We start from the raw sequence: 13,452 nt of genomic DNA, 5'->3' as shown, positions 1-13,452 counted from the left end.
TGTTGGTTTGGATACCTCTTCTGGTTTGATTTGGGAGGTCTTGTTAGGGAGCAGCTGCTTCTTGAGAACTCCATACCCAGTGCCGCTAGTGTAGACAAAATCTATTATGATAGCAATAACACCAAACCACACAAAACATAAAAATACACTTAAAATTAATTATATCATCACCAATGATGATAAGTTAGAAAATGGGAAAAATATAGAATATGCTACAATGTTTTTTAAAAAAATTACTTAGAGATAGGACTCAATGGTTAAGAGCACTCACTACTCTTCCCCAAGATCCAACCTTGGTTACTACACCCATTCAGGGCAGTTCATAACTGCCTGTAATTCTAGCTCCAGGAGATCTAATATTCTCTTCTGTCCTTTGTGGGCAACCACATATAGGTAGCATACATTCAAACAGACATACACATAAATAAATAAAAATAAATCTTTAAAAATTACAATGAGTGTGAAAGCAGTAAGTGAATTGGGGCACAGAAGGTGAAAACAAGGTTAAAAGAATAAAAGGGGGGAAAGAAGAGTAAACAAGAATGTTATAGAAGGAAAGAAAATAACAAAGAATTATAAAGGAGAAAGAGAGAAAGGAGGGAGAGAAAACATTTACTCAATGATGTAAAGAATGAATAAACAAAATTACAACAATAAAGGAGAACAAAAATCACATCTTAAAATACTATAAAGTAAACACAGTGATAAAAGTATAATAAAGTAAAACAAAGGGAAACCTAACCAGTTGGGGCGGGAGGGGGATGTTACAGTGATTTTGTTGTTTTGCCCCACCTGCAGACCATGAAACATGAACCACAAAACTCATTGGAACCCACGAGGAGTTTATTGGGAAAAAGGGAACAAAGGGAGGGGTAGGTGTTGGCTGACCAGGAACAAAGATAGAAGGGGAAGGGGGAAAAAAGAAAGAAAGAAAGAAAGAAAGAAAGAAAGAAAGAAAGAAAGAAAGAAAGAAAGAAAGAAAGAAAGAAAGAAAGAAAGAAAGAAAGAGGAGGGGATAAGGGCTGAACAGGTGGGAGGTGCTCGCTTAAAAGGGAAAGCTTGCACATGTGTACAGAGTCCTTACACAGCCACATAACACATAACGCATGATGTAGCCACACAACACAGGGCCCTTTGAGTTGTCTAAGTATCTGCCTGAATGCCGGTGTGAATCCCCTGCCCGTTGCCAGGGGCCAGGGACAGCATAATGCCTGGACACCGAACAATCTCACCTCTTATTAGTATTAAAAAGGTGGGAGTTGGTATCCTAGTGTCCCTTATCCCCGTCCCCTTCCATCTCTGTTCCGGTTGGCCAACACCTACCCCGCTTTGTTCCCTTTCCCCAATAAACTCCACATGGGTTTACTGAGTTTTGTGGTTCATGTTTCATGCCCTGCAGTAGAGCAAAACAATGACAGATTTCTTTCTGGATCATTGAAAATGTGGGCTACATGTCCAGTGTGTTAGAAGCATTGCTGCACTGCTACTCATGAGCCTGTATTGGAAAAGCTTCTTTTTATTACCTGTAGTTGTGTGTAAAGCAGGGGTCTCTGCTGGCCACAGTTATCTTTGAATCCTGTGAGCTAGGCAGGTTCTTCATCCATCCTCTTAAGAGTCCCAGCTTTTACCATCTGGGAAGAGCACTGCTTAACTGGGGCATCTTCCAAGTACATTGAAAGTGTAGGAAACATGGGTCAGAGAGATAGCTCAGTGAATACAAGCACATACTGAGTTTTTACGGAAGACCTAAGTTCAGCTCACAGCTATCTGTAACTCGACTTCTAGGGGATCACTATGCTCTTCTGGCCTTCTCAGGCATTTGAACATACATACACACATTCACACACATACACACACATGCACAGATACACAGACATATACACAGATACATACATACATACATACATACATACATACATACATACCACACAAAGTAAAAGTAAAATTTTTAAAAGATACAGGAAGCAAGCACAGCTCAGAGTACTGTGTGGATAGAGGGCCAGTCTTATACTCTCAAAGCATTAAGGATGCAAATCACCCTGCTGGAAGATGGATGCAGCCTGCAGGAGGATGGACTGCAGCTATGGATAGTGGCCTGCTGAACCCTCAGCAATGAGCAGTGGGTAGGCCACTCCTGAGGTTATGAACCCAGCGACCTCAGGCTCAGTGTTAGCAGACACTAGTTCTGTTGTCAGACAGTTCTCACTTGATACCCACTGAGGGTAGGTAGGCTGCCTTTTCCCTTCCACTCCAACACTCCAAGCATGAGCTAAGCCACCTGCTGCTTGTGTTTTGCTTGTCTTTACCCCTCCCTTGGCCACTGTGCAAAATCTTTCCCCGGGCTGCCTCTTGCCTTGGGAATTGAAAGAATAAATTCAGGCTCCCGGTCTTGTAGTTGTTCTCAACCCTCAATATGGCTCCATTTCAAAAACATGTTTTCCTTTAAGATGGCTTTTTCCCCTTGCACTTGAAAAGATAAAACGTAACACTGTCTTATCAAAAGCTACAACTGCTTTTGAGCCTTGTGACATTTGCGTGTGTGCTGAGAGTAGGGCTGCCAGTCTCTTTTCAACCATCTGGGTTTCCTTTTGTAGGAGACGTTTGCTTTTTCTCCCCCAACAGGGAGCCATGTGGCTAAAGCTTGGATTCTTTTCTGTGTGCCCATCTTTTTTGCGCCTTCACGTGCCCTGTTACAATACAACCTGTTAATTTTGAGGGGCTTCTGCTTTCTCTCCTTTTGAAATATAAACTTTTTCTTTCTTTCTTTCTTTTTTTTTTTTTTTGCTTATTCTGACTTTTCATCCATCTTACATAGGCATTCTGTACATTTCTCTTATTTGAATTTTCTGAATTCCTTGGTTAAAAATAAACAAGTTGTTTTTTTTTTTAAGTTTTAACTACCACTGCCACCTCCAGAGGCATTACTAAAACTGGGTATAGTATGAAAATAGTTCAGGAGTCTCCTTAAGTAAAATAACTTCTACTTTAGGAATAAAAAATCCTTTCTTTCTCTTTATCACAACTGATTAATTCCACCTTGTGTATTTCAATGATGGTTCCTCCATTATTTCTTTTCCCCTTATGATTTTTAATTTTTAGAGACATTATGCAAGTAATTACTTTTCTCTATATTTTGTTCTGTTATTTTTTCCACTTTAGATGGCAATTAACTCACAGCCTAATATTCCAAACACCAAGAATCTACTAATGATTCTCAGAAACCAACAAGAGCGGAATCTTTTTAAAAAAAAATATTGACACATAACATGCTCTTTCTAGATGTGATATATTTCTGCTTTAATGTCCCATCTCCTTTCAGAAAGTTTTGTTTTGACTGATGCAATATTTTACTTCTAGTGTGTTAAATAATAGTAAACAAAAATCTGAACAATCCCAAAATATGTCTACATTGTTTTCATCAGATCTGTTTTGTCAAGAGTCGGTTATAAAAATCTGTTTAACCTAGTACCAAACTAGCAACTATTTAACCAATAGTTGGAAAACTAAGATGTTCTTATAACCTTCTTATCAGTATTTGATTTTTCTAACCAACAAAAATGAGTTATTTGGTATAATAGAGAAAAGTCTAGGAGCAATTTAGTTATGCTTGATTCTTGTTCATTCAGAGATTGGGATTTTCTTCCTCAAAAGTAAAGCAAAAGCTCACATGTCAGAGGATATGTTTCCATAGAGATCAGGCAGAAGTCCAGGGTTGTAAAACCGTGGCATAATGCTTTAGGCAGTATGTGGTCTTTATCTGTGGCTATATCAAAACAGGGTAGATCTCCATCTGTTCCCCACACTTTAGAAATGAATGATGATTGAGCTGCTTCTTCCAGCCCTGTGAGTCTTTCGTATCCTGGGAACAGTTGTGAATGCCTAGGAAAAGCCTGATCACAAAAGAATCCCATGTTAGGCCTTCAGTGCTATTCACGTACTGCATTGAAGGAGTAACTAATTCAATGCCTTTATCTCAAAACAAGGTTTAAAAGACTAACCTGGTGAATTAAAAGAGTAGCTTTTAAGTGGTGTTTAAAAGAGTAGCTAGGTGAAGCAAAAGTGTGTCCATAAAAGACATATGTGTCAAATAATAGCTTTACATACACTCAACTCACAGGATTCTGCCAACTAAACACCAGCAAAACAGGAGATTACAATTAAAATAAATCAATTATTGTGAAGCTTTAATAAAACCACCTGTTTAGGACATGATGAGATACAGTTTTATGTTTAGCCTCCTTCATATACAACTTATTGTCTCTTTCTTCTCTTTCTGAATTTTATTTTTATAAAGCATAACAAACCATTTCTGTCACAGGAGGGGCTTGGTCCTGACTCAATTTAATGAGCCAGGCTTAGTAGAACCCCCATGGGAGCACTTACCCTGTGGGAAGAGTGGATGAGGGATGGTCTGGGGGGGGAGGAAAGGCAGACAGGAGGGGAGGGAGGAAAATCTGCCGTTGGAATGCACATTAAATTTTTTAAAAAAATAAACTTAAAAAAATAAATAAATAAAAATAAACTCACACTCTTAAAAATGAAAGAAGATACAAAGGGATAATATAGCAGATTTTGAGCTAGATTATAGCCCTAAAGTGGTGTGCATCCTGCCTGCCTGCAGTGTGAATAAGTGAGAACCAAAAACCACTTTTACGGCCTTCCATGTTTATAACACCATGGGATTACCATATATTGCATTAAAAGATCATTGGATGATGGAGAAGCCTGGGTATGAAGGCGGGTTAAAGAAAGTCCATGAATGCCCAAATAAAGAATTAACAGATGTTTATTTGGGGAACACTCACAATGGTGAGAAATAACTGTCACAGTCTTCTGCCCCTCAAGGCGAGGCATCTGCCCTCCAGGATGCTGGGACCACAACCCAAGAGAACTCACACACCCCTCCTCTTCCTTATAAGAGGTCATGGCCGAACACTGAAGCCACACCCTAAGGCCATTACCTCGTGTCCATTGGTGAAACAAGATGCTACTAAATGGGTGGATGGGAGAGCATAGACTTCTAGAATCATCTTTAGGTTGTCTCTTGCTCTCTCTCTTTAAAACTTAGAAACAATCTTATTTTATATATCAATCCCTTCCCCTCCCATGCCCCTCACCAACCCCCATCCCATCCCTCCTATGCCCCTCACCAACCTCCATCCCATCCCTCTTCTGCTCCATAGAAAGGGTGAGGCCTTCCATGGAGTATCATAAAAGTCTGTGACATCATTTGGGGCAGGGCCTGGGCTCTCCCCTGTGTATCTAGGCTCAGAGAGTATCCCTCTATGGGGAGTAGACTCCCAATGTCCATTCGTACACTAGTTATAAATGCTGTTCCATTACCAGGGGCCCCATAGACTGCCCAGGCCTCCTAACTGTCACCCATGTGCAGGGTGCCTGGTTTTGTCCTGTGCTGGTTTCCAAGCTGTCAGTCTGGGGTCTATGAGCTCCTCTTTGTTCAGGTCAGCTATTTCTGTGTGTTTTCCCAGCATGGTCTTAACCCCTTTGCTCATCACTCCTCCCTCTCTATAACTGGATTCCAGGAATTTGGCTCAGTGCTTAGCTGTGGGTGGTGTCTGCTTCTACTTCCACCAGCTGCTGGATGAAGGCTCTAGGATGGCATATAAGGTAGCCATGAATCTCATTACAGGGGAAGGGCACTTAAGATGGCCTCTCCCCTATTGCTTAGATTCTTAGTTGGGGTCATCCTTGTATATCTCTGGACATTTCCCTAGTGCCAGATTTCCCTTTAAACATATAATGGATTCCTGTCGAGGTGCTAGTCATAGGTTGTCTCTCTTATTCCAGGAAAATGCAATATTGCAACCCAGTGTTAACCAGCAAAGAATCTTATTTCATTAGTGTTTCCATCCATGTCTTTATTCTCACCATGTAAACCACTATCACTTGTGTAATTTGACAATTGTAAGAATAGTGCTTATTCTTCAATGAATTCTATAAAATGATAGCAGAATTTACATCTGCAGCAAAAGAGAAATGTGTTAAAAATCTTTTAAGGACCCGCTCAACATTCATATGAAAATGTTACCATCTAGGATTCTTGATCAGGTTTATTTTTTCTGTCAGGTAAAGAATGAAAATGCAGGGAAATCTCACATAACAGACAGGAACATTAACAAACCTTGTTACAAGTACACACACACACACACACACACACACACACAGAGAGAGAGAGAGAGAGAGAGAGAGAGAGACAGAGAGAGAGAGACAGAGAGAGAGAGACAGACAGAGACAGACAGAGACAGACAGAGACAGAGACAGAGAGAGAGTCCTGGAAGAGCAGGGGGGCTTGGAACTGAAATCCATTTTTTTCTAAGAGAGCTGCAGACTTTTGATGATTTTGGTGACTTGGGATGGGGCCTCCTCCCCTAATTTTGGACTGATCCATGTAAACAAAGAAAAGAGAGTTAATAGGCACACAGTTTCAGGTAGCTATGTTCAGTACTGACCTTGAACATATATGACCAGGCTGGGCAGGTCAGTCAGATCTGAGAAAAGGAAGAAGCCCAGAGGCTTGTCATTTAAATTATTTGCAGCCCCTTCTTTCTCTGTCTGCCTGTAAGAGATGTGACTGACTCCTAGTTTCTCAAGTAAAAATTAAGTAATCAGTGGATTAATCAAAGTAAACACTCACAACTGTCTCTGGTCTGAAGAGATTGCTCAGTAGCTAAAGTGCTTACCATGCAAGAAAGAGAACCAGAGTTCAGATCTTCAGAACCTACCTAACATCACTTACTTGTAATTTCAACCTCTAAAGGCAAAAAGCGAGGCAAACCCTGGAGCAAACTGGCCATATTGGCAAGCGCCGGGGTTGATTGATAAACCCTGATTTGAATAAAGTGGAAGAGTGATCCAAGATTACCAACACAAGCACTAGGCCTCTACACATATGCACACACCTGTTCACAAATGCACCCAGATACATGCAAACATGCATATATATGCATGTACATACATTATACACAGACATGCATGCATACACACACACACATGAAAAGAAGAAAATGGTTACAAACAAGAAAAAAAAAGTGAAACCCTCAGCTTCCTCAATAAAATATATCCTCCCTAATATCAAACCTTATAAAAGGAGCCTCAGTTCTGAAAATTGATGTGCAAAGTATTTACACAGAACCATGCCTGCAATTTTAATTATCTGTAGAAATCTGGAGGGTCACAAACAGGACAACTTTAGGGTCTATACAGAATGAATTTAATCATCAGTACTTATAGTGATGTGAAGGGTTATCAGGCCAGTGGTCAAGAGATAACACAGCTGGAAAGCTAGAAGTAGCTGTACTGTGATCACTGTGTTGTCTAACTCACAATTGCACATTTGACTGTTCATTTAAATCAACATTGTTTTCAATCTCCATGATATTATTGGCACACTTAAATGGGTGTCTGTAAACTGAGGATTCATGTAATTTGAATGGTAGACTGGCACTGGGGTCTGGTCCTTATGGTTGGAAGACAAAATATCATTAGCTGTCATTTCATTGGTATATGATAAGGTATAGTCTCTGGAGTCTGAACATGGTGAATCAATGCTTTTTCTGGGCCTTTTCTTTTGTGAAAACAAAATGCTATTGGTCACTGAACATGGACCCTTTAAGTTGAAATTCCCCAAATGTAAGTTTTAAACCTATCTTAGTATTCATCAATGAAGTCAGAGTCACCCTTGCTTGTTTTGAAAGTGAATCCCCACTTAAAGGTAGGTTCTGAAGATCTGAACTCTGGTTCTCTAAAGTCATGGCAACCTTCCAGGTTAGGTAGTTTTAAGCACTAACAAAGAAAAAGCAACTACAGTGTTTTCTACAGTTACAGTTGAATGAAGATAGTCCTATGAGATCAGTTCTGATCACCAGCTCTGGTGTTCTAAAATTATCAGAATAAGAAATCTTTAGTAGACATTTTAGAGGTCCAGAAACATACCATAGAATCAAGGGATGAGAATGACTACCTCATCCAGCAGGAACCATTCTGGGCTGTGCAAAGGAATTGAACCCATCAAGAATGACTGAAATAGTCAATGAAGTCAATCATTATTTACCCTAAAAAAGGATAAAACTTGAATCAATTAAACTGATGTTAGAGAACTCAAGAAATGGTGCCTCTTTGGGAACAGGGCTTCTACCCGCAGGCCACACCTTCTAGAATAAATTAGACTGAAGGGAGCTGGAGGAAGCAGAGGATCCAGGAGGGCATGAACAGAAAGTTGCCTTGTGTCTTTGTTCTTGTTCCTGTGTGAATGCAGAGAAAAGGCCCTTGTCCTGAAAAAGATGCTGTATGTCATTTTCGCATCTCTCTGAAAGGCAACTCCCTCCCAATTTATTTCCCTCAACATGTCTTTTAATATCTATCAGGATGTGACAAGACTTGCTGGTTTTGTTTTGTTGCTCTTTATTTTGTTTTTGTTTTTGTTTTTGGTGACCATGTCCAATATCTTCTTTCTTCTACAGAATCTGTACCAGAACAGGTTTTTAGGCCTGGCTGCCATGGCGTCTCCATCGAGAAACTCCCAGAGCCGACGCAGGTGCAAAGAGCCTCTCCGCTACAGCTACAACCCAGACCAGTTCCACAACATAGACATCAGAAATGGCGCCCATGATGGCATCACCATCCCTCGCTCCACCAGTGACACTGACCTGGTCACTTCAGACAGCCGCTCTACACTCATGGTTAGCAGCTCCTACTATTCTATAGGGCACTCCCAGGATCTGGTGATCCACTGGGACATCAAGGAAGAAGTGGATGCTGGAGACTGGATTGGCATGTACCTTATTGGTGAGTACATTATCACCCATGACTCTGCTCATTGGAGCTACTCACTCATCTGGGCAGGCTGGCAGTATGCCATGAAAAGGAAGGTCTTATGTGTGTGGTTTGATAGTTCAAAAAGAATCCTATTCATAATTCACTATTTTTATTTTTGAGACAATATAATTGCATAATTTCCCCTTCCTTATCCTCCTCCACAACCCCAGAGAATCAAGGTAACAAAGAGAACCCTAAGAGAGAAATACATGGATCAGCCTAGGAACGGGAAAAAGACAAGATCTCCTGAGTAAATTGGGAGTGGGGGGGGGCAGGGGGAGGGTACAAGGGGAGAGGGGAACAGGGAAGGGGAGGAGGAAAAATGTATAGCTCAATGAAAAATACATATTTCTGAATACAACCTTCTCACTATATATAATGTTACTTAAATGTATGTTTTCAAGGCTGATAATTTGCTATTGGACAACTAATTGGTATGTTCTTCCCTGGGGCAACTATTTCTCCTTCTCTCACTCTACAGTGTAATTAAAATGCACAATCAGCAGAGTTATACTACAGTCTAAACATACTGGAGACCACCAGTGCTTGCTTTTTTTTACAGACATACAATAAAGCTACTCTTACATCGCTTTTTAATAGCAGAAAATCACAAGCTTTCAGGGAAAAAGCATGATTAAAAACAAACATTATTTGCAACTATAGGAACACTCCTCCTTTGTAGCTAAGTGAATGGCAAAAGTCCACCTTAAATCCTCCATGCTTGTAGGGAACCATGCACCCAACCAATGTACCCATATCTCTGAAGAGGTAATTTCAACATTTTTCTCCCAAACAATCTTTTTTCCAGCTCCTTCAACATCCCTACTTTATACTCAAAACACATTGGTGGAATTGTATTGTCATATGGAGAAAGTTGACTTGCTTATTATTCAGAATATGAAAGTTCCATAACTGAAAGAAAATGAAGAGATTATTATATATAAATTTTCTAAAATCTGTTCAAACAAATCAAATTGTGCTTATAAATTTGACATTGTGGCAACAATTTTATAAAATTATCAACATTTTTATTTGTTTTAAAAATAAACCTTCCAAACTTGAAAATATGATAATTAACATAAAAATAAGTATTTCCTCTATTACATATGATAAAAATCCAGTCTGGAACAAATTGACATGATTATCCACAGACCAGTATGTAATTTGGGGTTACTCCATTATGTCAACAGAACCTCCAAACTTGCAGTTTGCCTTCACACATTCCAACACATACCACCAGATTCAACATTGCTATCACAGGATGTAATGCACATTATGAGCAATTTATAACTTGGTTCATTTTTTTTCTTATAAAATATTTATCTAAATATTTAGTCTCATAAAATGTTAGTTCTGATAAAATATTTTGACTAATTAGTCAGAAAGCAATTAGTCAGGAAAATATTTTTACTCTCTTGAAGGTTCTATGCAGTATAATATATTTGTATGCATGTGCGTGTGTATAAGAAATATGAAGCTGGCTGGAGAGATGGCTCAGCCATTAAAGGCTAGGCTCACAACCGAAAACATAATAAAGATGAAGAAATATCCATTTTGATGTCGTTATGAGACTGATGTGCTCCCTACTGCACTACTAAGACACCTCATTTTGATGTTTTTCAACAAGTAGTAGTTACTAGATAAATATGACTTCTGACCAGGAAAATTCAATATATTTTAAAATTAAGTTTTCAAATAAAATAACATCTACCTAAAACAGAGATTGAAAAATAACAAAAGCCCATCAATCATACACTTTTAGTCCATGGTGTTTTATTATGTATTTGACTATCAACACTAAATACACAAATATTTCACTTTAAAGTCCTATTTTTGATGTCTTGACAAAAGACCCCACTTAGGTAGACCTCGAAAAGTCAATAGAGCTCTAATTTAGACTTTGAAAAGTCAATAGCGCTCTAATTAGAGTTAAGCATTCATTATTACCTTTGAAGTCTGAACCTTCAGTTTTGCCACAACCCTCCTCCCACCTACCTCTGCTGTAACTGAGAGTGTGGTTTATCACTTAAAGGAATTGTTTGTTGCATTTGAGCATACAGAAGCGCATAATCTTAAACCAACTCTTTACCAGAGCATCTTCCCTCCATTTGTGAACATTGATGCCGTTTTCAAGTTAAAGAAAAAAATGGAAGATGAGTCTGTTAAAGACGACAATAGGCCCAATATGAAACTTACTGAGTGTGAAACACAGCAGGGACAAATGTGCTAGTTAGTTTTAGTCGCTAGATATTCTAGAGCTACCTGGGAAGAAGGAGTCTCAACTGAGTATGTAAGTTGTGCATATGTAAGGTCAATCATAGATTATATGCAGGAAGAAAGCTTTAGAAGGTCCCAACCAGAGCAAGAGACAAATATAAAGGAAGAGGGAAACTCAACAGGAAGATGAAGGAAGTGGTAAAGAAATAAGGCAGCAAGAAACTCACCCCACAGAGAAGAGAAAGGGGTATTAAACGAAGGAAGAGACCATTGTCCATATTGAGTTTCATGGAACTTTGAATGAGTAAGATCTGATGTTGACATGACATTTTTTGACTGAGCCAAAACAACCGTAACTCATCATTTTAGAAAGTTAATCTGACAATTTGTTATTGTCATAGCAGCTACACACTTATAATTGTGATGTTATTTAATGTTGAATGGAAACACTTTAAATAGTATCATACTTCAAATATAATTTCCCAATCCAAAATTATCCATGAATCTTAAAAGTTTATAGTTCATGTGTCCTTAGTAACCCATCTTCCAGATTTGCAGTGCCTTGTCTAAGCTCAAGTCAGAACTTGACCTAGAAACCTAAGGGTAGGGATGGTTGTTTAATCTGTCCGGTCATTTCCATGTGAGGAGATGCGGTGCAGCCCTCCCACAGCCATAAAGCTGCCACTTTTTGGGAGTTCACATTGACCATGGAAATATGTTGGTGTTTTAAAAAGCATCAGGAATGTGTTATTCTAAATTAGTAGGGCTGGGCAATGCTGAAGCAGAGCCAAAATTATGATGCATTTTGGCATTATATGACCTCCAGACTTTTCCATCCATATAACATTTTCTTCTTCTGTAAGAAGGTGAAAATGTCTATACACAGAAAGTGATGTGACCTCCTCAATGACACTGTTACAAAGTCACCCATGCTGCCCTTAACCAGAGCCATAGGAACCTATCAAGAGGTTAATAGCATTAATATTACTGCTGTTATGGCATTATAGCATTTTGTTCCTCTTACAGAATGATTATTATAAGATAGATACAGCAATAAATAGATAATAAATAAGATCAATTATTTCTGGGTGATAGTATGAAGAAGGGTCATGTGGTTCCAATAATGCATAGACATTGTTTAGAATGATACTCTGCCTGTAGATAGATATATTACCTCACCAAGGTATTTTCAGGCTTGGATAATCTTAGCCATTTTTAGATTGGTTCTGTTTATACCTTCCCACCGGCCTCAGGCAAGCAGAAAAATTCACTTTGCTCTGTCTTCCCCAAATTCTGCAAATAGGAGTTGTTAGCCAAACTTCCTTTTGGAGATATTTTTTACTTGTGACTCTTTGTAATGACACAGCACATTTCTATAAAAAATTAAAAATAAAAAATCAGAAAAATCTCTAACAACTTAATGCTGCACCTTAGAGCCTTGGAAAACCATGAAGTCAATAGAAGAAAGGAAATAATTAAGATCAGGGAGGATACTAAAGAAATGGAAATGAAAAAAAAGACAAAGAAACCAATGCCAAGAATTAATGAAACAAGAAAAGAATTGGTCCTTTCAAAAGCACACAGGATTGATAAACCCTTAGCAAAATTAACTTAAAAAAAAGGATAAGAAGACCCAAATAAATAATTAAAGATCAAAAGTGAGACACCACAACAAATATGAATAAAAATATTTTTATGATACATGTCTAAAATATATATTCTACTAAACTGGAAAAATCCTTAAAATGAATGAATGTTTAGACACATATGACCTACCCCAAATTAAACTAATATGAAATAAAAATCCACAGCTCTACAACAAGCCATGAGGTTGAATCACAAATAAATAAATAAAAAAAAGACGTATCTTCCAAAAACATCCAGGTCCAGATGTCTTCATTGCTAATTTTGCCAGGCATCCAAAGAACTAATTTACCAACATTTCACAAACCATTCCATAAAATAGAAAGGGAAGGAGCACAGCCAAATGTCCTCTACAAAGCTAGCATTACCTTGTTACTAAAGCCCAATAAAGGCACATAAAAAGTAAATTACAGAATTTTGTCACCAATTAACACAAATGTGAAAAAAGCTATCTGAATCAAGGGATCAGGACACATCCCCTAATGATAAAAGTCCTGAAGAAAATAGGAATGGAAAAAATGTATCTCAAAATAATAACAGCTATGTATAACAAACGTGTAACCAAAATTATACTAAATGAGATTGAAAATAAAACCACCCCCTATAATCAAGAATAAGCCATGAGTGCTTATGTTCTTTATTCATTATATAGTGATAGAAATCTGAACTAGAACAAAAGACAAGAGAAGGAAATAAAGTGAATCAAGTAGGAAAGGAAGAATTCAAAGTACCCCTATTTGGAAATATGAGCCTATA

At 38.4% G+C, this 13,452-nt stretch overlaps 1 protein-coding gene across 1 annotated transcript in view; it reads left to right on the top strand.

Moving 5' to 3' along the window:
- The first annotated feature begins 8,486 nt into the window (after window positions 1-8,486).
- The window catches only part of Hecw1 (HECT, C2 and WW domain containing E3 ubiquitin protein ligase 1), a 140,105-nt gene continuing 135,139 nt past the window's right edge, over window positions 8,487-13,452 (top strand). The window contains exon 1 of the mRNA XM_027409409.2: window positions 8,487-8,805. Coding sequence (XP_027265210.1) covers window positions 8,517-8,805 — 289 coding nt within the window. The 5' untranslated portion in view covers window positions 8,487-8,516. The remainder of the gene's footprint in view (window positions 8,806-13,452) is intronic.

The sequence above is a fragment of the Cricetulus griseus genome, chromosome 3, assembly GCF_003668045.3.
Source record: "Cricetulus griseus strain 17A/GY chromosome 3, alternate assembly CriGri-PICRH-1.0, whole genome shotgun sequence".
Taxonomy (NCBI): Eukaryota; Metazoa; Chordata; class Mammalia; order Rodentia; family Cricetidae; genus Cricetulus; species Cricetulus griseus.
This window is presented reverse-complemented; position numbering and strand designations above follow the sequence as displayed.